This window comes from Protopterus annectens, chromosome 15.part0 (assembly GCF_019279795.1).
Source record: "Protopterus annectens isolate FY-2018-M chromosome 15.part0, PAN1.0, whole genome shotgun sequence".
Taxonomy (NCBI): domain Eukaryota; kingdom Metazoa; phylum Chordata; order Ceratodontiformes; family Protopteridae; genus Protopterus; species Protopterus annectens.
The window spans coordinates 98,800,225-98,827,949 of record NC_056749.1 but is presented as its reverse complement, the minus strand read 5'-3'; the positions used below and the strand labels follow the sequence as shown (position 1 = coordinate 98,827,949).

Genomic DNA, 27,725 nt, shown 5'->3' with positions numbered 1-27,725 from the left:
TCACAAGTACATTTGTGATGTATTCTGAAACTCTATTTGTTACATTGGATGTACAATCCTTGTTCACTGTTATTCCAAATGAACAAGGCATGACATCAGTCAAGGAATATTTAAATAAGCACAGTGATATTGACAGTAAAAATATTGATTTAATTTGCCTTTTCCTTGAAGTAATATTGGAAAACAACATCTTTGTATTTGAAGAAAAATTCTATATGCAATGTGATGGCGTGGCTATGGGCACTTCATGTGCCAATAGCTACGCCAACATGATTTTAGCATTATGGGAAGAGGAATGTTTATTTGTAACTAATATGTTTAAAAAATACGTATTGTTTTATCGACGTTTTGTCGATGACGTCTTTTTAATTTGGAATGGGAAAGCTGAAGAATTAGAACTGTTTGTAAATATAATGAATACTATGACAGATTATCTACATTTTACTCTGAAATACTCTGATAGTAAAATAGAATACTTGGATGTATATGTAGAGAAAGTTATGGACAACTATATTAACACTGGAGTATTCAGAAAAACAAGCCATAGAAATACCTTGCTACACAGATGCAGCATGCATCCCTCATACATTTTAAAAGCATAATAAGAGAGCAAGGAATGAAAATTTCCTGATTAAATGCAACGGATGTAGGATATCGAGAAGAGTTAGCACGTTTCAAGAACAGACTCCTCAACAGAGGATATAATGAAATAGAAATAGAAAGAGGTTTGTTAGATTTAAATGACTTAAGAGAAGATGGAGCAGCCACATACTTTTCTAGTAAGGCAAACCCAACTAGTGAAACAAGGAATGATTTCTCTCACATTAAAATTCCCATATTCTATACCAATGATAATGGGGCCATACCTGATATTATGAATAATCACTGGAAAATACTTACCACCAACAATGATTTTAAGAACATTGTTGGTGAGAGACCAGTCTTTAGATTTAAAAATAAACCCAGTTTGAAGAGGTTATTATGTCAGTCCATACATAAAGACACCCATATAGGGGGAACAGGCACAGTGCCTTGTGGAAAATGTAATTTTTGTGGGTTTATAAATACTAGAGCTAATTTTATTCACCCAGATACTGGCAGAGAATTTAGGTTTAATGTCAATGCCAATTGTGAAACTCCACATATAGTTTACCTGGCAGTGTGTGATACATGTTCAGCATTTTATGTTGGAAAAACTAATAGGATTTTTAGAACTAGAATCAGAGAACATCTATATGCTATAAGAATCAAACATACTAACAATGCTTTAGCTAAACATGTAATAAGTCAGGGCAATACTCATACTTTTAGTTTCATGGTTATAGACACAGTTACACCTATAATCAGGCAAGGAGACATTAGAAATGGCACGGAGAAGAAGGAGATAAACCGGATTTTGAAGCTCAGAGCCGATAGAGGTAAAGGGCTCAACGAAAGAGCCTCCCTTCAACCCATTTTGAAATCACGTAGATTATAGGTCCTACCTCGATAGAGTAGATCAACCATTCTACCCTCTTTATGCCCACCACCTTCATGCAAGTAAGGTACGTTTACCCTATGATGCATATACATCCCACATTTTTATACATTTTTTATATATGTCTCATATACATTTTTATTTATTTATATATTTTCCTTCAGCTGAGTTTGATTTGTTTTATATGATGAATATATTTATAACAACAACAAAGTTTTAAACAATAGAACTTTACTTAAATATTGTAAGCATTTCATATAACAGTCTGTTCAATTAATTGTTACCCAATTAGTTAATTATGTCATAAGTTTAGAAATGTTATATAAGGACTGAGTTTTGGGATAGGTGTGTCTTAGTCTGATGAAGCAACTGTGAAAGCGCTTACCTGTGTACACCAATAAAGTTCGGATTTTATTTTACTAGTGGAAGTTCGTATTCTGATGCTGCATGGTTGCCTCTGCCATATTTTTGCTATTTATTAGGTATGAAAACAGAATTGCAGCAGATAAAGACAACCACAAGGCCTTCTATAGTTATGTAAAGAATCTCCACGGCAATGCCCAGATTTGCTCTGAGTTACTGCACAATGGCAGCTCTTATACTGAGCCAACAGATATTGCCAGTATAGTGGCCGACAGATTCAGTGCCAAATTTACCCCCCCCCCCAAGGACCAATCACAATACCTGTAGATTGTCAGGCACCCAGTACTACTGCTGCACAGGTTAAAACAGCACTGTCCAAGGCCAAGAATACAGCTTCTATGGGACCTGACAATATCCTTGGTTGTGTTCTACATGAACTACAGAGTGAACTGGCACATCACTTGTGTGCTCTGTTCAATCACAGCCTCACCTCAGGCTTTGTCCCTGCCGAATGGCGCACTGCTACAGTTATCCCTCTCCACAAAGGAGGAGCGACTACAGACCCTGGAAACTATCGCCCCATTAGCCTGATGAGTCTGACATGCAAAGCTACGGAGCGCATCATCATGGACCTAATAAACAACGATATAGGGAATCTCCAAACTCTGGATCCCACACAGTTTGATTTTGTGAAGGGTAGATCATGTCTGCTCAACCTGGTCAACTTCTTTGAGTCTGTCACGAGAGCTGTGGATGAAGGCAAGGTGGTTCATGCAGCCTACCTTGATCTGGCCATGGCTTTTGATATCATTCCCAACTCAGGAATCATAGAAAAACTCACTAAGCTTGGCATCAACCACTATATCACTAGGTGGGTTGCAAACTGGCTCAGAGATAGAACCCAGAGTGTGAAAGTAGCTGACTCCAAGTCAGACTGCTCATTAGTCACGAGTGGGGTCCCACAGGGTTCGGTCCTGTTTCGTATCTACTTACCTGAAGTCCAGGCCAACACGAAGGGACTCTGGCTAACAAAGTTCGCAGACAATTGCAAGTTGGGAGCTATTATTAACTCCCTAAGTGATGTTGATATCCTACAGAATGGCCTCAGAACCGTGGACTTAAGCTCAATGCCAAAAAAATGTGTCGTCATCCCCTTTGGGAAAAACCCAGTTCCCATGAATTACCACAATGATGGTAGTCCACTGAACACAGAAGTCGTTATAAGAGATCTGTGAACACAGGTAGATAGCAGCATCTCTTTTGATCACTACATTGCCACTGTGGTCAGAAAGTCCTTCTATTTGGAACGAGTCTATATCACATTATCGAACTTCCAAAATTTCGAACACCATAAGCTCGAACTTGGAAGTTCGAAATGTGATGTAATCGAAATCTCAGAACAGCAAATTTTTTCCCTGGGAAAAAATCTGCTGTTCCGAGAAACACACACGCAACACAAGCACACCAAAAACCTATGTCTAATGTGGGGGGGGCTTCACTTCCCACATCCCCTGACGTGGGGGGCTATGCCCCCCACACACACCCTACTTAAATATACCAACTCTGAGATTGCACAACAGTGGAGGAAATAGCAAAGCCACAGAACGGCCCTTCGAATTCTTGCCCTGGGTAAGAATTCGATGTTCCGCGGCTTTGCTATTGTGAGCGTTCGCGGTTTTATGTTCAATGTAATGCCATTCAGCATTATTTGCTTTCATGGTTAAGATATACACCCATGTGGCACATCTCATTAGTATGGGTTTTGTATCCAGGAAGAAAGAGGTCGTCTCCCTCTACTCTTCCCTCATTAGGTCAATCATCGAGTACAATGCCCCATTTGGCATGTACGTCACTAGACACCTGTAACAACTGGAGAGGCTGCAAAAGTACCTCACAAAAAGGATCCTAGGCCTTAAACACTTGTCCTATATAGACAGACTCAAAAAGCTCCAACTATTCTCTGTCTCATATCACCTAGTTAGAGGCAATCTCTGCTTGACTTACAAAGCCATGTCTGACCCAACTCTGTTAGAAATGCTACATCTAAAGAAATCCCAATCCCTCCACCCCATGCTCCAGAGACCTCAACCTCATTACCACAATTAACAGAACATGCTGGAGGGACAGGTTCATAACCCAGAGGCTGCCCATGCTATGGAATAGACTTCCCATACATGTCAAGCAGAGCACCTCACTAGCCCTCTTCCAGAGAAATCTTGATGAGTGGATGGGAAACAGAAAATTCATCCTGGGGATAACACCAGTGGCTCTACATGAAAGAGGCACTGGGAATTAAGGTCAGGTGGCACTATACCAGGGTAATCCTATGGTTAGGCTTGTAAAGGGCCCACGGCCATTAGCCTAGAAGACACCTAAGAAAAGCTTTGGCCAAGTCAAAATATGCACCATGCACATGGTGACAACTGTCCACATAGGTTCATAGATGTATACTAGGCTAATGGCCCTGGAGCCTTTACAAGCCTAGCCCATAGGATTACCCTGGCATCGTGCCACCCGATCCTTTTTAACAGTTTCAAAGAAGTTTACTATGTTCAGGAGACAATACCTGCCCTTCACAAAGCCAAACTGAGTAGAGTCTAGATCAGTTAAGTTGCCTATGACTACATAAATGGGTTCTGCTATGACACATTTCATGGCTTTGCACATAAGACTGGTGAGGCTAATGGACCTATAACTACCTGGGTCTACAGAGGGGTCCCTCTTGTGAAGTCACAGAGGCTGTTCACCAGGCATCAGGGACATCTCCAAGACAAGTGTAGTAATAATAACTTCCTAAGTTAATACTTAAAATAGAACAAAACAATCTATGCTGCACTATGCTGGACACATACCCAGCCCTGATGGCCCTGCTAATGCATCAATACAATCACTTATAGTGGGTGATATGGAAGGCATCTGCAAAGGCTGTGGCAATGGTATTAGGCAGTATCTGCTTGACCCCAGAAACAGGAAGGGTTGATAATCTCTCCAGTGTCTGATCCACAAAGGAAAACTGGAACCTGGAAAAGTCATACAATTAGTTAACAGACTTAACCCTCAATGTGTCAAAAGGAGAAAAGGCTTGTACTCACAGTGTCTAAAGCCTTGGAATCATTAACAGTCGGAAAGGTGTTGTTCCTGATAGGCTCCAGTGAATGACCCAAGGTTCTTATTCAGACTTCCTCAAATTCAGACTTCCTCAGATGCTAATGAAGACATTTCTGGGAAAACACAAGGACAGCAAAGGCTAGTCCACAAATAATTTCTTGACTGTAGGTGCAATCCAGAGTAGCTAATGTTAAGGAAGATCTCTTGGTTTATGGATTCTCTCAGCTCCCTTTTTGAGACACAGAGAAAGACAGAGTGGGAGAGAAGAAAAATATCCCATTACCTAACTATGACATGGGGTATAATCACAATGGCTGATAATATGTGCTAAACATCACTGGGTGAAATGTTCTCTGGCGATGTTATTACAGTGCAAGCCATATGTAGAGTCTAGCACTGACACTTAACAATATTGCCTAGGGGTACTCTCCCAAACAGACTAGGACAGGTCCCACCAGGATTCAAAAAGTCTTCATTCATCCATTTATTCATTATTCTGTTGAAATGTTATTGCTATGTTTTACCGTGTTCATAAACCTTAGTGACAGCATGTTTGTAGATAGGGTTGTGCTTTACGAAGACCTCTCAAAGCTTACATGCATTTTAATGTTATCTATATTTTATTTTTAATATGGGAAAATACTTACAGGGTTAGATAAATTATTTTATGTAACATCCAGTGTTTTCGTTGTGATAACTGTGGTTTAGGACATTGCACAATTAGTTCTAATGAAGTCCAAATGTCGATGTGAATAAAGAATGAAAATAAAACAGAACTGGCAGAAGACCGCAAGACCAAAAACTCAGATGAAAAAAGCGGTCCAGGCCACAAGAAATGGCTAAGTAAAATAATTTTTTATTTTACAATAAATTATTTTACTTAGCCGTTTCCTGTGGCAAAGATATGAAAATGCTTGATGATGTGTGTGGAGTGGTGATAATTGATATATTTTTTAAAGATGCATACATGCTAATAACAATAATCAAAACATGTTGGCCTCTAGTTTGTAGATGAAGCTATCATTTTAGGAACTGTACAGTTCCAGTTGTGTACTCCTTCACAAGTGTAGCCCCCAATCTCAGAAGGTGCATGTTTCTAGACAGTATTTTTTTCTATTGCTAAAAGACAAAAAAAATAAAAAATAAAAAAGATAAACATGACAGTTTTGTAAACAAATTTAAATTCTAGTTGACCTCACTGCACAACATACATTATTTTAACAAGTGTATGTATGGTTACCTCCATATTGTGACCCATGTATGATTTTTCTACCTATCAAGTTATCTATTCATATATGTGAAATATAATATAATATAATACAAAATAACATAATATAATATAATATAATATAACACAATATAATATAATATAACACACCATAACATATTCCCAACTACATCAGCACTGGTACATGCTATGGTTTTTCGTCACCCGGTTCTACATTTTTTCTGCATCAAATTTAGATATTTTAGGAAGAATGTTTAAATAATGTGCTATTTAGTCTTGGATGAACAGAAGATTAATTTTCCTCTCCATACAGACAGCGCTTTATATAATTTGTTCTCTAGTACTGTATCACCGCAAAAGAAATTAGAGGTATGAATTAAGTTATCATTAACAAGGTGCTTTACAGTGGATTAATGTTTAGATTTCTTTTTCTGATATCTGTAGTTTGACACAATAACAACATTCCTCATTACCATCACTTGTTGGTTGTGCCAACCACTAGCAAGCATTATATCATGATACAAAGCTCCAGAAGGGCACATTCAGCCTTTGACCTTCCCATTCTGCAAAACAGAAAAGACAAATATATAAAAATTTACTGAATTTGCAGGTAAATCCATCTGTTGATGCTAAATGCACATATTATCCAAACAAAGAAGGAAAGTCGATGGGTAATAAGCCAACACCGAGCAACGTTTTACAGGCTAGTTGATATGCTGAGTGCCATCACCGAGCAACGTTTTACAGGCCAGTTGATATGCAGAGTGCCAACACTGAGCAACGTTTTACAGGCCAGTTGATATGCTGAGTGCTGCATCAGATTTTGTACATCCCTAGAAGAGGGTAAATGCTTGGAAAAATCCCAAGCTGTAAAAATGAGAAACAAAAGTCAGCACCATTGGTATAGGTGGATAGATCCTTGACTATGACCCAGGCAACCCAAGTACAACCAGCAAACCTGGTTCCTGATGGATCTGCTGTGAGGTTAAGAGGAAAGGCAAGGCATTGCCTGTTCACATCTTCAAGAGATGGTAAAGAGTAGAACTTGTTGGGGACTTGTTGCCACAATCATAAATCGCAGGGATGACATGGGGGCTGTGATAAGAACTGGTAGTGCAATGTAATAGCAAGGAAAAGTGATGGTTAGTAGTTTGGCTGGTGTCAGGATCCATCAGATAACACACACGCTGTCAGATATGAAAGTGTTACTGATCAATGCTAGGACCCTGAGCGAACAACTCCACTTCCTACAAGCCTATCTCACCCTGGAGAACCTTGACATCTTGGTGGTGATTCAGACATGGTTTAAAACTGCAGAGAACACGCTGGGTGTGCAGGGCTATAATGCCTTCCACATGTTTAGAGCAGGTTACTGTGCATGAAGGGAAAAAGGTGGCGGTGTCTCAGTCTTCATCCAGAAGAGACTCGCATCAAGGGTGGTAAACCAGCATGATGTACTACAGCTTCTTCAGGTCCAAATAACCATCAGAAATATTCTGTGCCATATATCAGTTAGCAACAGAACTCCTATGACCTGTGAAAGACACAACACCAAGCTACAGCAACTGGAATCACTCCATATTACGCCCAATACCATTTTCCTAGGTGATCTAAACTATCCAAGTACAGACTGGGAAACCACACCACCACTACTGCACATGCACAGACATGCCCTGGAATAATTAGTAAGACTACCTACTAAGGGGAACAACATCTTGCAGCTTGTCCATACTAACACGTGTTAGGTCTTACCATAAATCGGGCTCCTTTGAAATGAATTTGAAAGCACAGACTCCTGACACACAAGGTACATTCAGACATTTCTCTAAGACACTACCCACTCCTAAGTGATACATTGGCAAGCTTCAAATCCCCACCACCCCAGTTAACTCCACTGAATATGTAGACATGTACACCACCTCACTATACCTGCATGTGAACAGCTGCACAGATGCAGGTGCACTCTGTAGTAATAAACACAGGTCAAACCCCAGAAACAAACCTCTTGGCGTAACCATAATATCAACAAGCTTTACAATAAAAGGAACAGAACTTTGACCAACAGTACGAATAATATATCCTTCATCAATTAAATATATAATCAGGAACTTAATAAAATCCAGCAAAGCCAAGTTTGAGGTAAAAATAGCTAACCAAGCCAAAATCAATCACAAGGCCTTTTTAGTTATGTCGTAACCTCAGAAAATATAAAATGTTTATTGATAGGTGTTTTGAATCTGTCATAAATCCATCTTCACTAAGTCATATTTAGAGTGTAATAGTTATCTGTTTTGGAAGAAAGAAGGTTGACGAGTCAGATGATAAGTGTGTTCCTTATGACCACTACGAAATATGATATGTTGAAGAAATGAAGAATTTGACAGACATGTCTATCTGGAGATGCTTTTAAATTATATTAAATCTCAAGTCTTATTACATAGACAGGGTAGGTTTAAGCTCATTTTATTGGATGAAATACTCACAAATTAAAATAAAAATTGTGAAAGTACAAATCATAATGTAGACAGAAATCTAACCAAAGATTAAAAGAAATTAAGAAAAAGATAATCTAATCTAGGGTTTAGAAAAGCAACAGTAATGTCATTTTCTCATGTTGCACTTAAAGTCATGAACGTTTTTAGAAAAAACTAGGATACATCAGTGAGAAACCAATCACCATATTACCAGTAAACTAGGGGACGGCATCTAGTTTGTTTTCAAGAGGAGTAGAAACATCAAAAATCTGGGAAATGGTAGTTCTGAAAATGATGAAAAGAACAAAATAAATAAGATGGTTACATTTGGCACGTGTGCTATGTGTCTTTTATGAAGGGGCTGAATTATATGTTTTGGATCAACATGAAAGAGTTTTTGTAACAGGAAATTTAATTGAAGCACAAAAGGAGTTGTGTATATTGCTATTTGTGTTTTTTTTGTAGGCATTCTATGTTGGTAAAACTGAACATATGTTCAGAAGACATATTTACCAACACATATATAATATTAGGACTAAGGACAATACGATCAACCTTTGTAGGCGTACCACTGTATGTGAAAACTATCAAGGCTGTAATTTTGCTGTAATTTTTTTTTGTAATAGAAAAGGTAATCCGATCCAAAGGGTGTGGCGATTGGAACTCACTGCTTAAGGCATGTGAACTCTTCTGGCAAATAAAGCTTAACGTTACGAAGAGTCCAGGATTGTGTGACTGTGCACATATCCAGCTTCCAAAACTCAAGTATGGACTATTTCTGATCACATTTAAATATTCAACAAATAAATCCCTGTTATCAGAAACTGTAAGTAAAATATGTTGATTTATATTGTTGGCTGATCCCAGTACCTGCTACTGGCAAGCTATAACACACTGTTCTACCCTACTGTTTGCCGCAATACTTTTGAAATTAAATCAGCTTTAAATACCACACATGACTTCATACCAATTGATCATGTATGGCACCAGTATAAACCCCTAGACTAACAGTGACAATTCAGTATCTTTGAACTTGTTTAGCTCTTGGTGACAGGGTTTTATCTAAAATTAGATAAATATGCTGGAATTAACTTCCATCAGATATTACATATCAGAAAATTCTGCTAGCTATTCAAAGTCAGCTAAGAGAACATCTATTTTCTGAAGCTGCTAAATGGAGAGGTTTCTGTGATACAAAATAAATCTTCAAAAGCTGCCACTGCAGCTATATACTAAATGAACACCTTTAATTCAATGCAACTTACATACCCAGGTTATACATATATACAGACTAATATTTATTTATGTGTGTGTGTGTGTGTGTGTGTGTGTGTGTGTGTGTGTGTGTGTGTGTGTGTGTGTGTGTGTGTGTGTAAATAAATATATATATAAATATTATTATAAATACATAGATATATATTTATATATTTCTGTAAAACAAACCAAACTGTTAATAACAAAGAAAAAACAACTATTATGAGAGGAAACTTCGTACTAAAAATATATAAGAAAAACGACACTGAGGCAAAACTGTTGTTAAGAGCTTTCTTTCTGTAATGCTGTCAGAACTGTAAACTAAAGATTTAAACTGTGCACATTAATACAACGCGTGATGTAAATGCCATAAACTGACAAGGAAACTGCCCTATAAGGAAAAAAAAAGTTAGTGAGCCTATCAAAAGTCTCAGAACAAACAGCTGTAAAAACAGTAGCTAACTGGTGATTGTGGGGCGTGGTTAAACAAGTTCAGGCTAACCATCTCAATGGACACTTTAGATTCAAGTTCTCATTGAGACCAAGTGTCATCACTGCATTCAGAAGTAACTGTAACGTGTAGTCACCAAAACAACTGTATAACCTGTTCTAAAACAAGAAATCTGAAGCCAGTAAAGTTCGGACATCTGCTGCTGTGGTGTCCTAAGGCGTTAGTTTCTTCTTTCTTTGTTATTGCTGACAAGTGCTCTTTGGCTCTGTCAGAGAGCTTTCTGATAATTTTCCCTTTGTAGAATGCAGAAGTGTTGCAGACTGCTGCATACACAACCATGGTGGAATGGCAATCATAATGTCTTTTGAATGAAATGGTTGCAGTGTTGAAATTTAAAAGTAATCCCTGTGTATATTACCGGGCACACTATGCATTTCCTGCACATGCCACATCCATTTCCTCTACTAACTTCACTCAGCAAGTAGTGTGTGTCATTATTTTCAAAGGCAGCTTTCAAGGTGGTAGTTTTTTTGTAAGTAAAGGCAGGTTCTGCCCCTAAAGGGCTGCTGAGAGAATTATGTGCTTTAACAATGTTCCAATTTTTATGGATGACATTCCTAATGGCTGACATGTCTCTGCTTATGGGCAAAGAAAAACTGCAACTTCTGTCTGTGGTTTGTCAGTATTGTTATTATGTTTGTGCTCAAACCCATGTAAAAGTAAAGGTTTGTGTTTGTTGTGTCTTTCCGAAGCAATTTCACAGTAACTATCTTCCATTAAATGTCTTGGTTAATGTCTGTTAAGAAACATTTGGGAAAGAAATTGCATTCTGTGCGGAAGGTGTCATCATCACTAATGATTCTTGAAAGCCTTAGAAATTGCCATTTAACTACATATATATATATATATATATATATATATATATATATATATATATATATATATATATATATATATATATATATATATAAAATTAGCAGGAAGTGTGGGAATGCAAAGCACTCCACATGATCTAGGGGTGCTTACCCCCTGCAAAAAAGCAGGTATTTTTTGATAATCCTGGCTCAAGTGTGTAAGATTCGCTCTTGTAAGACTTTGAGCTTATGATAGGGATCCATATATATGGTTTACTATAAAATTCTGATGCGTATTCGGTTAAATAATCACTTTCTCAAAAAAAATAGCAATGAAAATAAAAACATCTTCTAACCAAAATAACGAAAGTGGTAATGTTCACACATCCATATTCGACATAGTCAACATTACTCAGCATACCTTGCCTTACAGTTATTTCCAACTAATATTTTGCAGGGGGGCAAGCCCCCCTGTGCCCCCTACACCCCTTGCTAATTATATGTATAAACTCCAAGATCGCACTACTGTGAGGAAATGGGTACATTTCCAGACCCCACTGCTCCATGATCTCCAAGCAGAATGTCAACCTCACAACAGCGAATGCACAATAGCATTCACCATTTTCAGTTCGGTCTTCCGTGAACTGGAAAACAGCCTTTCGACCATCCCAGTTCACAGGAATGCAGTCTGAAAATTTTATAGTAAACCCATATGTGTGTGTGTGTGTGTGTGTGTGTATACACCTGTAACCATTGTAAGCTCAACACACTGTAATATTTTAAAATCTCATGCTGTGTAACTTAATATGAATTGTAATTACTGTTGTGCTTATTTCAGCTCAGATCATGGCTGAAAAGAATCTTTGGAATAGCTCACCTTCCTAACTGCTGAGAAATGGAAGAATTTCATACAGCAATAGCAATGTTATCCAACATGGGGTAGAATTCACCCACATTAAATAACCTGAGTTAAAAACAGCTTTTTAGGACTCATTTTGCCATATGGCAACCATGTTACTTTTCGAGTTCCACCATTTTAAAAAGATGTTAAGATGCCAGAGTTCTCCCTTATCTCTATCTGCAGTGGAGGGAGATAGTTGCAAATGAAGGCAATCATAGAATGTTCAGGTCCCACAAAACAAACAGCATTTAATGAGGTGCGTTCATCTCTGGCCTACTGCCATGCCACACCACAGCTTGATTGTCAGAGTACAGCAGAAAGAATTTTCAACTCAGTTCCCTTTCCAGAGCCTGGACAGTAAGGAATACTGCTATCAGCACAGGCAACTTTATATGAAGATTCCACTTGCAGGGGCTACAATTCCCCTAGATTAGGGGAAAACACAAGTGCTCCCTAATCAACTGGCACGTCATCAGAGACTGCAACGGGTTTGACTACAGGAGGAGAAACTCTAAAATGAGATTGCTGGGTAATGCTTACCCCCCCCAAACTTGATGACGGTACTCTGATACAAGCAGCCGGTCTGTGACAGAATGAAGATTGCAAGCCAATGATATTTTGCCTCTACTGAAACACGCTTATCCAAAAGAAGGTGAATGGTATGATGAAAATGCTGGCTATAAATAGTCCAGGAGGTATTGAATTGTCCCTTTTTCAACTAAATGCAAAATGAATTGTTATCAAAAGTGACATTTCTTGTACACTACTTAAGGTTAGGAACCAATTAACAATCAAAAGTGTTTAAACCCAGCTTCACGCATGAAGTCTTCTGAGAAAGGACAAGAATGGGTGTTCTTCCAGTTCACTGCTAGCCATTGAAGGACCTAGGTAAGGGCTGCTACCATGGGTTTCTTAATGGGAATACCAAGAGGAAGTCATCCATGGCACACAGGAATTCTGGGAAGCATGTCCATAATTGGAAGCCCATTAATTGAAGTTCTTCTATGCTGCAATTTATATCCATGAGTTTCAGTGAAGGCTGAGTTTTATGCTGTTTTATATGAAAATTTTCATTCAATGTAAGTGCGGTTGTGTGGTAGTGTTAAGTTACTCATATTTAATGTCTTATGTTATGCTGAAGCACTGTTGCAGTGAAATATTGTGTGACCTTGTTTTGTTTTGCATCCAGGAAGAAAGAGGTCATCATTTCTCTTTATTCTTCCCTCATTAGACCAATCATAGAGTATAATGCCCCATTTGGCATGTACCTAACTACACACTTGCAACAGCAGGAGAGGCCACAAAAGTACCTCATGAATAGGATCCTAGGCCTTAAACACATGTCCTACATGGACAGACTCAAAAAGCTCCAGCTATTCTCTGTCTCATATCGTCTACTAAGAGGTGATCTCTGCTTGACTTACAAAGCCATGTCTGACCCAGCTCTGTTACAAATGCTACATCTAAAGAAATCCCAATCCCTCCACACCACATGCTCCAGAGATCTCAACCTCATTACTACAATCAAGAGAACATGCTGGTGGGACAGGTTCATAACCCAGAGACTGCCCATGCTCTGGAACAGACTTCCCATACATGTCAAGCAGAGCACCTCACTGGCCCTCTTCAAGAGAAATCTTGATGAGTGGATGGGAAATAGAAAGTTTACCCTGGGAATCACTCCAGTTGCTCTACTTGATAGAGGCACTGGGAACTAATGTTGGGAGGTACAATACCAGGGCAATTCTATAGGCTAGGCTTGTAAAGGCTCCAGGGCCATTAGCCTAGTACCCACCTAGGAACTTGTGATTGCATTGTAAGGTAATGGAATGAGATGGACTTTAAGCTGACTTTGTACTTTACTCTCTATTTCCTCTCTTTGTACTTTACTCTCTATTTCCTCTCCCTATTTTCCTTCACAGCTTTTCTACCTCCCTTTCCATATCTTCTTTCACATTTCTTTGATTGTACTGCTTCTGTTTTCCTGAATTTCTATAATGCTCATTCCCCCTTACAGCTGCTCTTGTCTCCTTCCTCTAAGACCACTGTCCTTTTTCTCCTGTCAGGTACCAAATGGGCCTGGTACTATTCTTTCTACTCCATTCTCTCTTTCGCATATCCTCTCTAATCCTTTTTCTTTATTTCAACAAATCATATCTACAAATTTTTCTCAAAGACTTGACAAATGGCCTACCACTACAACATTGCTTTTTACTGATACAACTGCACTACTATTCAGAATCCGCAGTATGTTTGGAGTATAACACTCTATCCTATCTATATATATATATATTAAACACACACACACACACACACATATATATATATATATGTGGTTTACCATCACAATGTTGAAACTAAAAATAATTTCCTATCGAAATATGAACAAATAACACTCATTTCAGAATTGCTAACACTTACATACCCAAATGTCTTGTTATCATTATCCAACTGTTCATTTTGACCGATAAACCCGAAGGGGTACATCAAAGCGTTCACATGCTCTTTCATAACTGACTACACTTCCTGGTTCTGCTACCTTTCTTAAAGATGAATTACAAACTGCATTTACAGCACTGTAATTTGTCCTGAAGCTGCTGTACGATTTGTACATCTGCAGCACTTGTTCCAATTTTGACAATATACCTTCCTACTTTCTTAGTATAGCTGCTGATACTCATCTCCTAGAAAATCACCTTATAACTCCTACACAGCATGGCTTTAGACCTAATCACAGTACTATGACAGCCCTCCTTTCCTTCCTTGAAACAGTAAATAGAGCTCGTGATTCTGGCCTAATTGTCTCTACCTTATTATTAGACCTCTCCAAAGCCTTTGATACCATCTCACATAGCCTGCTCATATCTAAACTCTCAGAACTTAACCTTTCTTCCTCTTCCTTGCAATGGTTCTCTAGTTACCTAGCCAACCGGAAACAAGCGGTAAAATGGAAAAAAAACTACCTCCTCATTCCTTAATACCCCTACAGGTGTTCCACAAGGCTCCAATCTAGGACCTGTTCTCTTCAACATATTTATAGATGACTTCCATAAATCAATCCCTTTCTCAAACATCATCCAATATGCAGATGATTCCACCATCATCTGCTCAGCCACCTCTATCTCTACACTTCAAAAACTAACTCAAGATGCCTTTTCTATAACAGAACAATGGATGTTAAAGAATCACCTAGCTCTTAACGCCTCCAAGACCAAGCTAATGATTTTCCCTCTAAAGCTACTCATCTCAACATGAATACATTTTCAATCGCTAGCCAAGATAACTCTTCCTAGAATTAGTGTCAGAGACCAAGCTACTTGGAGTACTAATTGACAGCCAACTTAAATTTACCTCCCACCTACAAAAACATCAAAAAAACACCAAAACTTGGTATGCTTTATAGACAAAATGCCTACCTTACCTCTGCTACCAAAATAACACTTGCTTCATCCTTCCTTATCCCTCCCTCCTCTATGGCCCCACTCCTAACTAATCTTCAATCCTCTCTCAAAACAACTTTCCTGTTGTTACAACAAAATTGCAAAGCCACCAGCCACAAATCTTCCACTCACCACTGCTTTTCCCTCCAGAAACCAAAATGGCTAGAACTTCCCAATCAACTCACTTACACTCAGCTAACTCTAGCCCACAAGCTTATTCTCAACCCCTCCCTCTGTCCTTCCCTTTCTTCTGCATTTAATATGCATCTACCCAATAGAGTATTAAGATCAAACAATCAAAACCTACTCAAAGTCCATAAACCTACATATCCCCAGGCAAAACCTTCTATCTTTCACCCTAGCTGCATCTGAACTCCCTTCCTTCACTCATCGTGCCACCTCTAATCACTCTGCTTTCAAAAATCTCTTCCATACTCTGCTACATCTTACTATACCTAAATCTCTATAGAAATTATTAGGTAAGTCAATGATTCTCTTCTTCCACCACTTCATCATCTCACTGAATCTCCTCTAACTTTCTAGTGACTAAGTTTTTCCTAACTACTATGTATAAATGGATATATGTCTGTACAAATTAATATTATTACATTTGCACACTGTATCTAGCTGTACATTTTGCTTTTTACCTTATTGTTAATCCTTTGAGTGTATGTGTGAATATATGTTTGTAGGTATGTAAAATGTATTTTACTTTTCTCCCCAGGACTCCATTGAAAACGGGTTCCTTGTGGCCCAATGGAATATCCTGGTAAACCAACTGCAATAAATAAATAAATAAATAAATGTTTGTTTAATTTATGGTACACTCTCTCTCTCTCTCTCGACATATATATATATATTAAACACACACACACACACACACACACACACACACACACACACACACACATATATATATATATATATATATATATATATATATGTGGTTTACCATCACAATGTTGAAACTAAAAATAATTTCCTATAGAAATATCAACAAATAACACTCATTTCAGAATTGCTAACACTTACATACCTAAATGTCTTGTTATCATTATCCAGCTGTTTATTTTGACCAGTAAACCCGAAGGGGTACATCAAAGCGTTCACATGCCCTTTCATAACTGACTACACTTCCTGGTTCTGCTACCTTTCTTAAAGATGAATTACAAACTGCATTTACAGCACTGTAATTTGTCCTGAAGCTGCTGTACGATTTGTACATCTGCAGCACAAGTTTTTACAATTTTGAAGGGGGACAGAGACCCCTGCACCCCTCCACATCCCCTGCAAGTTATCTATTCCAACTCCGAGATTGCACTACAGTGAGGAACAGGGTACATTTCCTGATTCCCACTGTAGTGCGATGTGTCATCGGAACACTGAATCCACATTAGTAAATGGTAGTATACGTTCGCTAATGTGCATTCAAACATACAACTACAAAAGATCGAAATCTCCAAACAGCAAATGGCCAGCTAAGCGAATTTTTTACCATGGAAAGAATTTTCTTGGCCATTATGCAAAACAAAAACCTTTCAACCTGAATTAAGTGGGGGTCTGTGCCCACCACACCCCTCCTGACTAAATATACTAACTCCGAGATCACTACACATCAGGGAAAGGGCAAATGCCCATTAACGGCCAAATTAATTCTTTCCCTGAGAAAAAAATTCACTTAGCTGGCCATTCGCGGTTTGGCTCTTTCCATCTTTAGCTGTCAATCTTTTGAAGTTCAACAAGCTAAAGTTTTGTCAAATTAACAGGGACCCTCCTCTATCATCCAGAACACATCCAATTCACTCTAATGGGTTGTGGTTAAGTCGTAATTTATTAGAGTGCCTATGAGTAATGTTATTTCTGTGAATAAATCTAAGGTTTTATAGCAGAGGTTATAAGACAAACATTGTAACTGATGATACAGATGAAGAATTCAGGTAAATATGAAGAACTTCAAGGCTCTTTCCATTTTTTTAAATAAGATAAATGAAAAACTTTTCAAAATAACAACTCTCTTAATCTAGCTATTCCATTTATACTTAGCTTAGACAGCCTTGCTATAAAATCTGTTGTCTTTAACTACTGGAAGATTCTTGTAGGTAACAAAGGTCCCAGGCTATCACTGTAGAGAAGCAAACATTTATGCACAGATGGGTGTAATATGTTAAGAATCTGTTACACAGTCATGGCAACTACAAACATAAAATGCATACATATGCAGGTACACCAGATTATGGGGAGTATGCTGGTTATGAATGCATTAGTATTCTAATGAAGTTTATTATGAAAAATCATTTTCAATGTAATTTAAAAGATAATTCCAATATCATGAATGCTGTATATATAGCCAGTTTCAGGACCTGCCCACCTTACTATGTTGGCAAAACACAAATTGAAATTTAAATAAAGAATTTAAGAACGGCTAAGAGCCATAAAATCACAGCAAGCAAGACAAGGCACTGACAAGGCATACTTTGTCATAATTTTACCTGCTTTTGTGGCTCATAAAACCTGCAAATTGACATTTGTTAAATGTAAATTAGAAATATGAATGGCAGATTTTACATAATCCTAGTGAAAATCCAGGAGTTCCAAGATGGCAGCACACTGATCAACAGCTTAATTTCGTCTCTCTTGGTGTGAAAAGGGAAACTGAAAAATAATAGCTAGTAATTCTGCAAGCTTGACTAAACTTCAGATAAAGGCTAGTAGGTACACTATGTGTGTGCCAGCAATGAAGAAATTTAGAGAACTTGAAAGGAAATCAACTAGAAAGGTAAAGAGAAGCACTGACTAGAAAAATCCTGCAGCTGTTTAACAAAAAACAGTTCAAGATGACTTCCCAATAATTTACAGAAAAAATAAATCAAACGTATTCAGAGCTTTTATGTCTTTTGGCTTTTCCCGGTTAGGGGTCGGCACAGCGGAACTCCGGTCCGCTAATGATTGGCAGTTAATTTTTACATACCGGTTTGCCAGGCCTGATGCACAACCCTCAACGAAGGTACGCCCATTCACGCATGTCTCCATGCAGAAGACGCTCTAGCTGAGAATTGAACTGGACAGCGTCTTACTGTGAGGCGACAACGCTACCGCAGCACCACCACCGCGGCTATTCAGAGCTTTTTAAAATAAATCAAACACTGAAAGGATATGTCATATGTTTGTCTATGCCTTAAGTGATAATTTAATAAAGGTGTGAAAAATTTCCTAGTGAAAATCCACATATTCTTAAAAGAAAGATCTTAAATCACGAAATGAAACTAATAATTCCCGAATAAGAAATATTTGTTCACTATTCATTTGTTTAACTGATTTTTTTTTTTTTGTGATGGTTTTGTAAAGTTTTCAACAGTCTAAGAACTATTAAAGATGAAAGTACTATGTTTTGGAAGCAGCATTGATAATCTGGAAGAGTTTTGATAAAAGAATGACCATTTTGTTTTGCTCATGTTTTAAATCAGTGGTCTTTTAGTCTGTTATAGTTAATATTTTAGTTCTGTGTAGGTTAATATTCCATTTTCCTAGAAATAATCAAGCCCAAACACACAAAAAATGCATACACAATTAACACATTAATGTTTACATTGTCATGCCAGGGTATGCCTCATGTTTTTAAAGCAAGAAATGACCCTCAGTGCAAATCAGAAAAAAATGCGTATGAATGTGAATTCACAGAATGCACAGTCAAGGCTTTCTGAAATTTGGTGGGAATGAACAGAAAGCGAGAGACAGAGACAGAGAGAGAGAACTAGCAGTGAAATGTCACACAAGAAGGAGCTGTAACAATATCTGTGAGGACTGTCAGCAAAACTCCAGTCTCTCAGCTACACAACAAAAAGTTGAAATGCAAGATATGTACCTTTGTTATATTACTAATGCCTGAAAGTTAGTACAAACTGACATACATGCTAGAACGTTGGCAAAAAATGCAGAAACAATACCAGCTTTACAGGCTGTATGCAGAGTAAAACAAACACACACACACACACACACACACACACACACACACACACACACACACACACACACACACACACAGAAAAAAACTAATGTTTGCAACCTGAAAGTGAAGTTGGTCATGCAACCAAACCAAGGCCTCATCCTATCTGTGAGGAAAATGTAAGATGGAGGCAGCTTATATGAAAAGTGCCTTTTCACAACCAATACTGTGATAGGAAAGCAGAGAACACTATGAGCTGCTCATTATACGGTACACTTTTCATCAGAAGGCAGTCAAAATAAACACCTAATTAAGGATACAAGGTCACACACAATGTCTGTATTATTTAAAGAGTATTCTGACAAGCATTCATTACAGAGATGTTTTTGATCTGGATCTCCATTTGAAATCCATAGCTTCTTAGCTGGATTATCATCTCATTTTCAATTTGTTTCCCTTCTGAATTACCGAAAAGCTTTTCTCTATATTAAATTTCTGTACTGTTACCCTCTTTCTGTAAAGTTAAATATCTTGACGTTTGCCTGTAAAAGTCTTCAAATAACTCTGAAGTTTCTGTAATTGTTTCAGGAGTCAAGACTTTCTTTTTGCATTATGCAATCCACCACATTTTTTTTCTCTGTCATCGCTTTTAAACACTTCTGGTGTCTCGCGGATTAATATGTGTGAACTTTAAAGTTTTTCAGGTGCAATTATTTTTGTTTTATTTTAGATCAATCATTGTGGACATTACCAGTTTGATGCATAACTGTAGCAATACATCATTTGTATCCTGCCATCAGCTTAACTGAAATCTTGCTTGGACAATTATATTTTCTAATTTTTGGAAAGTATGGTTTCATCTGCCAAAGTGAGTTGAGTGAGAAGATGGCCTAACAATGTGAAAGGCTTTATGCAATGGTTGACAATTTTTACTAATGCTCACTTTATTGACTGTGCAGGAGTTGGGCACTTTTATATCCCAGAATTTATGAGCTTAGCCTCAGTTTTTAGTTTCTTTTTCATGGCAAAAAGAAAAATAAATTTACATGAGTAAGTTTTGCCCTTCAGACATTCTACACTTATTATATACAAGTGAAGTTATCTTTTATTTTATTTTTTACTGCGAAAACCAGTAATATGAATTGTAAATATGACTTTGTTTTTGTATTGTTAATGTTACCTTATTTTGCTATCTTGTTAACATCATAGTTATATCTTGGAGCTTATCTCCCTGGGCCTCTACTGAAAATGGACATGTATCCAATTAGACTAGCCGGTCAAAATAAATAAATAAATAAATAATCTACCAAGACATGAGGGTGACTAATGCTAACTGTAGAATTCTATGGGTATTCTACAGTGCTAGAGAAGTACTTGTTTTGTATATGTCAGTTATGCTCACTAATAGTCCTGCCTTTGTTTAGTTCCGATGAACTCATTTAAGCAGTTGCTTAAACAGATCCTTGTGGACCAGCCCATTATATCTGATAACAAACAATAAAACAAATAATAAATCAAACACTTCCAATTACCCTCATCTTCTTTTATGCATTGATTTCATCTTTCTGTGCGGAATTATTTCCACTGTCAATTATTTATATGCTGAAAGGATAGGCTGAAGTTTTATGAAACATGACACGTGAACAGCTTCATTCTGATTTAATTTCGCCTAGTGTTCACAGATTTTTAAACCATTTTAAGAACACACTACATTCATAAGTCAGGGCACAGTTAAACTACAGCTCCTGGCACTAATTCCACCACTGGTGTTTGCCACCTGTGTTTCTTTCAGCAACTGTGACGTGAGAAAAATTGACACCATTTACAGTTTGTATGGGGATACATACAGAATAATTAAATATGCTTGGAGATTCATTTTTTTATCATGGTTGTGCTCATAAGTTATGAATTTAACAAATTTTCTTGTCTAACAATCATTTGGTGTCGTTTTACAAGTACTTGTATTTTATCATTTTATGTACCTGAGAGGTAACATACAGCAGTCACAATTGGAGGCCATTTCACTATAGCCTCCAGCTTTGTCCCTTTTTTCTTCAAGTATAGTACCTGACTTCCTCAATCATGCCTTCTTAGCAGCTGGTACTGAGAGACCATATAGTCATTAGGCTTTGTTTTCAGTAATTCACTTTGGTTCATATTCCTAGAGCTTCAATACTAGGTATGCTGCATGAACCCTGAACTTTGCACTCTTCCTTTTACTTTACAAAGCCTTAGTCATATAACACTGACAACAGGAGTTTGCACAACAATTTCTTGTTCACTCTACAGTCTACACTAATTTTTTACCATTCAGTGTTTAAAATATTTCAAAAACTTTTCATTGTAACAAAACAGTAATCATATTAAAATGGAAAAATAAAAAAAAATGGAACAAAATAAAAAACTAATGTCTTTCGGCTTTTCCCGGTTAGGGGTCACCACAGTGGAACTCTGGTTCGTTAATGACTGGCGGTGGATTTTTACAACGTAATAATGGAATAACAATTTTAAACATTTCAAAACAGGTGCCATGCCTAAGACACAGAAAAATAGTTTCCTGCTGGTTCATTTCTAAATAAAACAAACACATCTGTAAAATACTTATTTTTATTTTTTTATTGGTCCATAAAGCTCATAACCATTCCCTCTTCCACCAGAACAAAGGTAAACCACACAGTCCTGGCCCTAGTCCAGTGAAGGAGGTGGTCAGTAAAGACATGAAAATTCAAAGAAGAAAATGAAACCTATGTCCATATAATATAGACAAGCATGAAGTCCTACTCAGTAGCTCATTCGCCATCACACTTTGCGACTTACATTTTATTGTAGTTCATAATACTGAACTGCCATCATTAATCTTTCGTCTTCAGGCTTTAGGTCACCTTCCTTAACCATTTATGTCTTAAACAGACTGACATAGTTTTTTTACAGTAACCTCCTGCATTGACCACTGCAGTTGTAGGAGTCCCTTTTTTTTACTTATATTTCTTCAGCTGTTTCCGCAGTTTCTTTTGCTACTTGCTTCTTGACCACTCCTGTGTTTATTTTCATCTCTGCTCTCTTCAGAAATGTTTTTGGTTATATGAGAACTGATCACCTCTTAGGTTTATTTTTGACCGGATTAAGTGTTTTTGCTAAGTTTGGATCCAAGTGTCAGCTGCAGAAGTAGATGTACAATCCATTTCAATGACAGTACATACCCCGCAAGGAATGCTGCATATCATCTAACACTGATTTTTATCCATCAAGTAATGAACAAGAAATTGTTTTCTTCCTTTTCAAGACAACTGATCCAAAACATTTTGCAACCAATGGATCATACAAAGTAATATCATGTGAATGTTAAGAGAAACTGAGCTATAGTTTGATTTATTCCCTAGGCATCAGTTTCAGTCTCCTGGCATGCTACTTAGTAATCTCTGTTTTCATGTGTTCATATTTTGCTGACCATCATTTTTTTCAAACATTTGTAATTCTCTCTCTTCTTCCAGCTCTGTTATAGTACATTACTCCCTAAGGTTGACAACCTCTTCATCTAATATGTTTCTACTATAAATATTATTTTTTTTCATAATTATATATGTCCACTGTCATTCGTCTGTCACCCAAGCTGTTTAACCATTTGTAGTTGTATTTTCAATTGTCTGTTATATGATTTCAGGAGTTATAAATCACCAATAAAAAGATGAAAAGTTATTTAATATTTTTTGGAGTTTAAACTGTATCCAGAGTCAGATTAGGGAAATGACAAGATGTGTTTGGGATGCTTGAGGTAAGACAAAAATAACTCCTTGGAAAATCCTTGAATTTGTATAACTAGTGAAAACATTTTGTCCTTTTCACTGGTCATTTGTACACAAGCTTCCATCTTTCAATAGGAATTGCAATGTAATACATGAATGTGTAGTGTAACCTATATATTATCAGTAAGCATCCTGCAATCTAGAAAGAAATCCAAGAATTTAGATAGATGTCATTCTAGGCTGAGATTCCAGCATTTTTGTAGTTTTCCACAATAGCTTTATTCAGTTGAACAGAATATTTGTAGATATCATTTTATAACCTGCCTGTTCTGTTAAAAGGACATGAATTACATAAAAATATTGCAAACTCTCTCTCTCTGTATCACTTCTTGAACACACCTTACAAATTGTTGGAAAGCATGTGGTACCTGCTAAGTAGAACAGGTTTCTCTATTAATAACCCACCAGATGCAGGTTCAAGGTGTTCAGAGACAGCTTTTGCTGCATGCTAAGATAAACTGCAAGGATGTCAGTTAAAATACGAATAATACAGACCAGGATTTTTATTTCTAGTTATGAGCATGAAATAAATGTTTCTATCTCAGTGTCAGTCAATTCAAACTGTTTCATATATCTAATGTTTTTTTTCTTTACCTTTTACTTGTATATTATTTTTAAGTTCAAAGTAGCCTTCATCAATGTTTGTCTAGAAATTCTTAACTTCTTTTTGTTTTTTTGGCCGAGTTACTGCTGATGTTTTGTTCTTATCAACTTCTCTTACAGATGTCTGTGGGTCATCATCAGCTGTAGTATAAGCGTTTCTATTTTTTATGTCCATTAGTTTCCAGCTTTCACTGTGATTTTTAGTTTAGTGTTAGAAATGACACAATACAAATCTTAATTAGGTTTAATACTGAGGTTTTCTTAAGCATTTCCTAAATCTGTTCATTTTTCTCTTATTCCTCTAGTATTGATTAGCTCTGTAAGTCAGCATTTTGATGATGACATCTTACTTGTATCTCTCCTTTCTTGTGCTGTATCATGCAGTTCTTTATTATTTGTTTAGCTACACAGTAGCATATATTGCTTACCTGTGTTATACTGTAGGAATATTTCTTCATATTTTACAGCTGTCAAACCTATTAGTTTTATTCACCTTCAGACTGTGTGCTGAATATGTTCTGTAGCCCACTTCTCTGACGCATACTACTTTATTTTCCATACCTACTCAATCCATAAAATCTTCACACACATTATTTTCCTCACTGCTGAGGGTTTCTTTTATTTAGTGTACGTCTCCTATTTTGAATGAGTTTTGCTAATGTTAAACTTTTGTTGCAAACTGCACATTTATGTCTTCACCTACTGTGTATTTTCTCATGCACCTGAAGAGAAACCTTTTGTGTAAAACACTTGTTACATATCTCACATTTGAATGGCTTTACCCCAGTGTGTATTTTGTGATGTGTTAAAAGGGCGCTATTCTGTATAAAACTTTTGCCACACCAATCACATTTATATCGCCTGTCTCCAGTGTGTATTCTCTCATGAAATGAAAGGCCACTCTTATTAGTGAAACTCTTGCCACATGTGACACATTTATGTGGCTTCAAACCCTTATGTATTTTCTCATGTGACGAAAGGGAACTCCTACATGAAAAACTCTTGTCACATGTGGCGCATTTAAAAGGTTTTTCTCCAGTATGTACTTTCTCATGAGTTGAAAGAGTAGACGTCTGTCTAAAATATTTGTTACATACAGCACATTTGTATGGCTTCTCTCCTGTGTGTGTTGTCTTGTGGGCTGAAAGGGTGGTCCTGAATGTAAAAGTCTTCTCGCATGTTGTACATTTATACAACTTGTCTCCTGTGTGTATTCTCTCATGTGCCGAAAGGGTACTCTTTTGTGTAAAATGTTTGTGACATGTGGTGCATACAAATGGCTTCTCCCCAGTGTGGATTTTCTCATGTGTTGAAAGAGCAGTTTTCTGTAGAAAACTCTTGTCGCATATAAACATTTATATGGTTTATCTCCAGTGTGCAATTTACTATGCACTATAAGGTAGCTTTTCCTTGTAAAACTCTTGTCACATGTGGTACATTTATATGGCTTCTCTCCAGTGTGTATTTTCTCATGCATTGAAAGGGTACTCTTCTGTGAAAAGCTTTTGTCACATGTGGAACATTTATATGGCTTTTCTCCAGTGTGCACTTTTTCATGACAAAAAAGGGTATGCTTCAATGTAAAACTCTTTTCACATACAGCACATCTGTAAGGTTTTTCTCCCACATGTATTTTTTCATGTGTTGAAAGTGTACTCTTTTGTGTAAAGCTCTTGCCACATGTGGCACATTTAAATGGCTTCTCTCCGGTGTGTATTTTTTCATGAAGTGAAAGGTAAGCAATCCTTGAAAATGTCTTATTACACACAAAACATTTATGCTGCTTCTGTTCAACATATTCTTGCATTTTATCAAGAGGATCCTTGTCACATTTAGAACCCTGACGATTTTGAAACAATGACTGTCGATTCCAACTCTGACTTCGATTCAGACACCTGTTAACTAAATATTTAGTTATCTATTAGAATACAGTACTAATGCAGAAATAAAAGCTTTATCTACTGGCTAAAATGAGACTGAATGAGTTTTGCATTTAAACTTGATAAATACATTACTGTTTAGCTTCCTATTCAACAATGAGATTTATTTAGGTTAACAGTGATTCAGAGGAACACAGAACTTACCGGAAAATAACTTTCAGCTCTTCCAACTACAACACAAGATCTTCTGGACATGTCAGATGACTTCTCTTGGCTTTAGCAACATGCATTTACTGTTACATTACTGTTAGCCTATTCAGCATAAGCTTTACATTTTCCACTCCATACCTTATCTGCCTTTCTGTCAGCCACATCTCTAATCACTTTTAGATTATCCAGAATGTCACGGACTCTTTACTTTAATACTGTCCTTCATTCTAAAGGGATCTAGTATCTGTCTGCCTGGGATGACATGGTCGACAGACCACGATACTTTGCCGGAGATGGCCTGCACCTGTCACCCCTGGGATTCCAGATACTGGCTAAGGTTCTTGCCGCCCCTATAGTGCCTTTTTTAGGCAAGGTTCAAATGACAAATTCACCACCGTAACAGGAACAGGCAAGCAAAAACTGAGGGTGATGCTACTCAATGCTAGAAGTCTAAATCTCAAAATGCACTCACTCGAGGCACTCCTTAAAATGGAGAACATCAATATCTGTGCAGTGACTGAGACCTGGTTCAAGGCTCCAGAGAGCACCCCTGCACTACCAGGCTATAACACATACCACACTTTTCGGCCATGTAACCTGGACCGGAACATGAAAGGCAGACGTGTGTCCATATTCATTAAAGATATCCACACATCCAGGCTAGTTATTCAGCATAATGCAGCCGAGGTTATCCAAGTTTAACTAACTCTGGGCAAAACTGCAATCCAAATTGTAGCTTGCTACAGATCACCCACCATGCCCCAGGATTCCCAATCCTCTTTTCTTGATGTACTAGAAAATATTAGGGTTCAACCAAACACCCTAATAATGGGCGATTTCAACTACCCCACCATTAACTGGGAAAACTACTCATGTACCAACTCTTTCACTCAACGCTTTCTGGAATTCATAAACGCCAATGCCCTGGATCAACTTACCACACCCCCACCAGGGGCAACAATATCCTAGATCTAGTCATTACCAATATGAGTGACCGGTGTTCTACACCTGAAGTCAACGCCTCATTGGTCCGATCCGACCATAAGCTAATTACCCTAGATATCCACATCCTGCCTCCTCCCATCATTAAGGAAACCATGGTAAAAAATTTCTCCAAAGCCAACTTCATGCTTCTTAAGACAGAAGTGGTGAACTTCATGACACCCATGCAAATGGACAATACAGTTACGACTACGGAATCCTACACAATTGCACTTTATAAGCACTTACATGAGTGCATGGATCGTGCTATCCCAAACAGAACCAAGATGCTATCCTCCAAAAAATGGAAGCCAATCTGGTGGTCCCCTACCATAAACAAACTGTACAACAGAAGGAAGAAACTCTTGCAAAAGAGAGTAAAATCCCACGAGTGGAGGAGCTCCCTGGTCAGCCTCAGTAAGAAGCTGCGATCCCTGATAAAATCCTCCAAAGCTAGTTACAAAAACAAAATCACCACTGATTCGAAAGACAACCACAAAGCATTGTATAGCTATGTCAAGAATCTCAATGGCAACACTCAGATTTGCTCTGAGTTACAGCACAATGGCACTAACTATACAGACCCAACTGATACTGCCAACATCCTGGCAGATAGGTTCAGTGCTAACTTTACCCCCCTCTCACCCCCTACAGAGCCCATCTCTAGACCGGAAGAATGCAAAGTTCCTGTAAACACGGCTGCACAGGTAAAAACCACACTCTCCAAAGCCAAGAACACAGCATCCATGGGACCA

The 27,725-nt window shown here is 37.6% G+C and overlaps 1 protein-coding gene across 1 annotated transcript in view; it reads right to left on the bottom strand.

Moving 5' to 3' along the window:
* LOC122789797 overlaps positions 1–27,725 on the bottom strand; it is an 825,084-nt gene that overhangs the window by 37,429 nt on the left and 759,930 nt on the right. Inside the window, 2 exon segments of the mRNA XM_044057239.1 lie at positions 24,599–25,250; positions 25,253–25,817. Coding sequence (XP_043913174.1) covers positions 24,599–25,250; positions 25,253–25,817 — 1,217 coding nt within the window.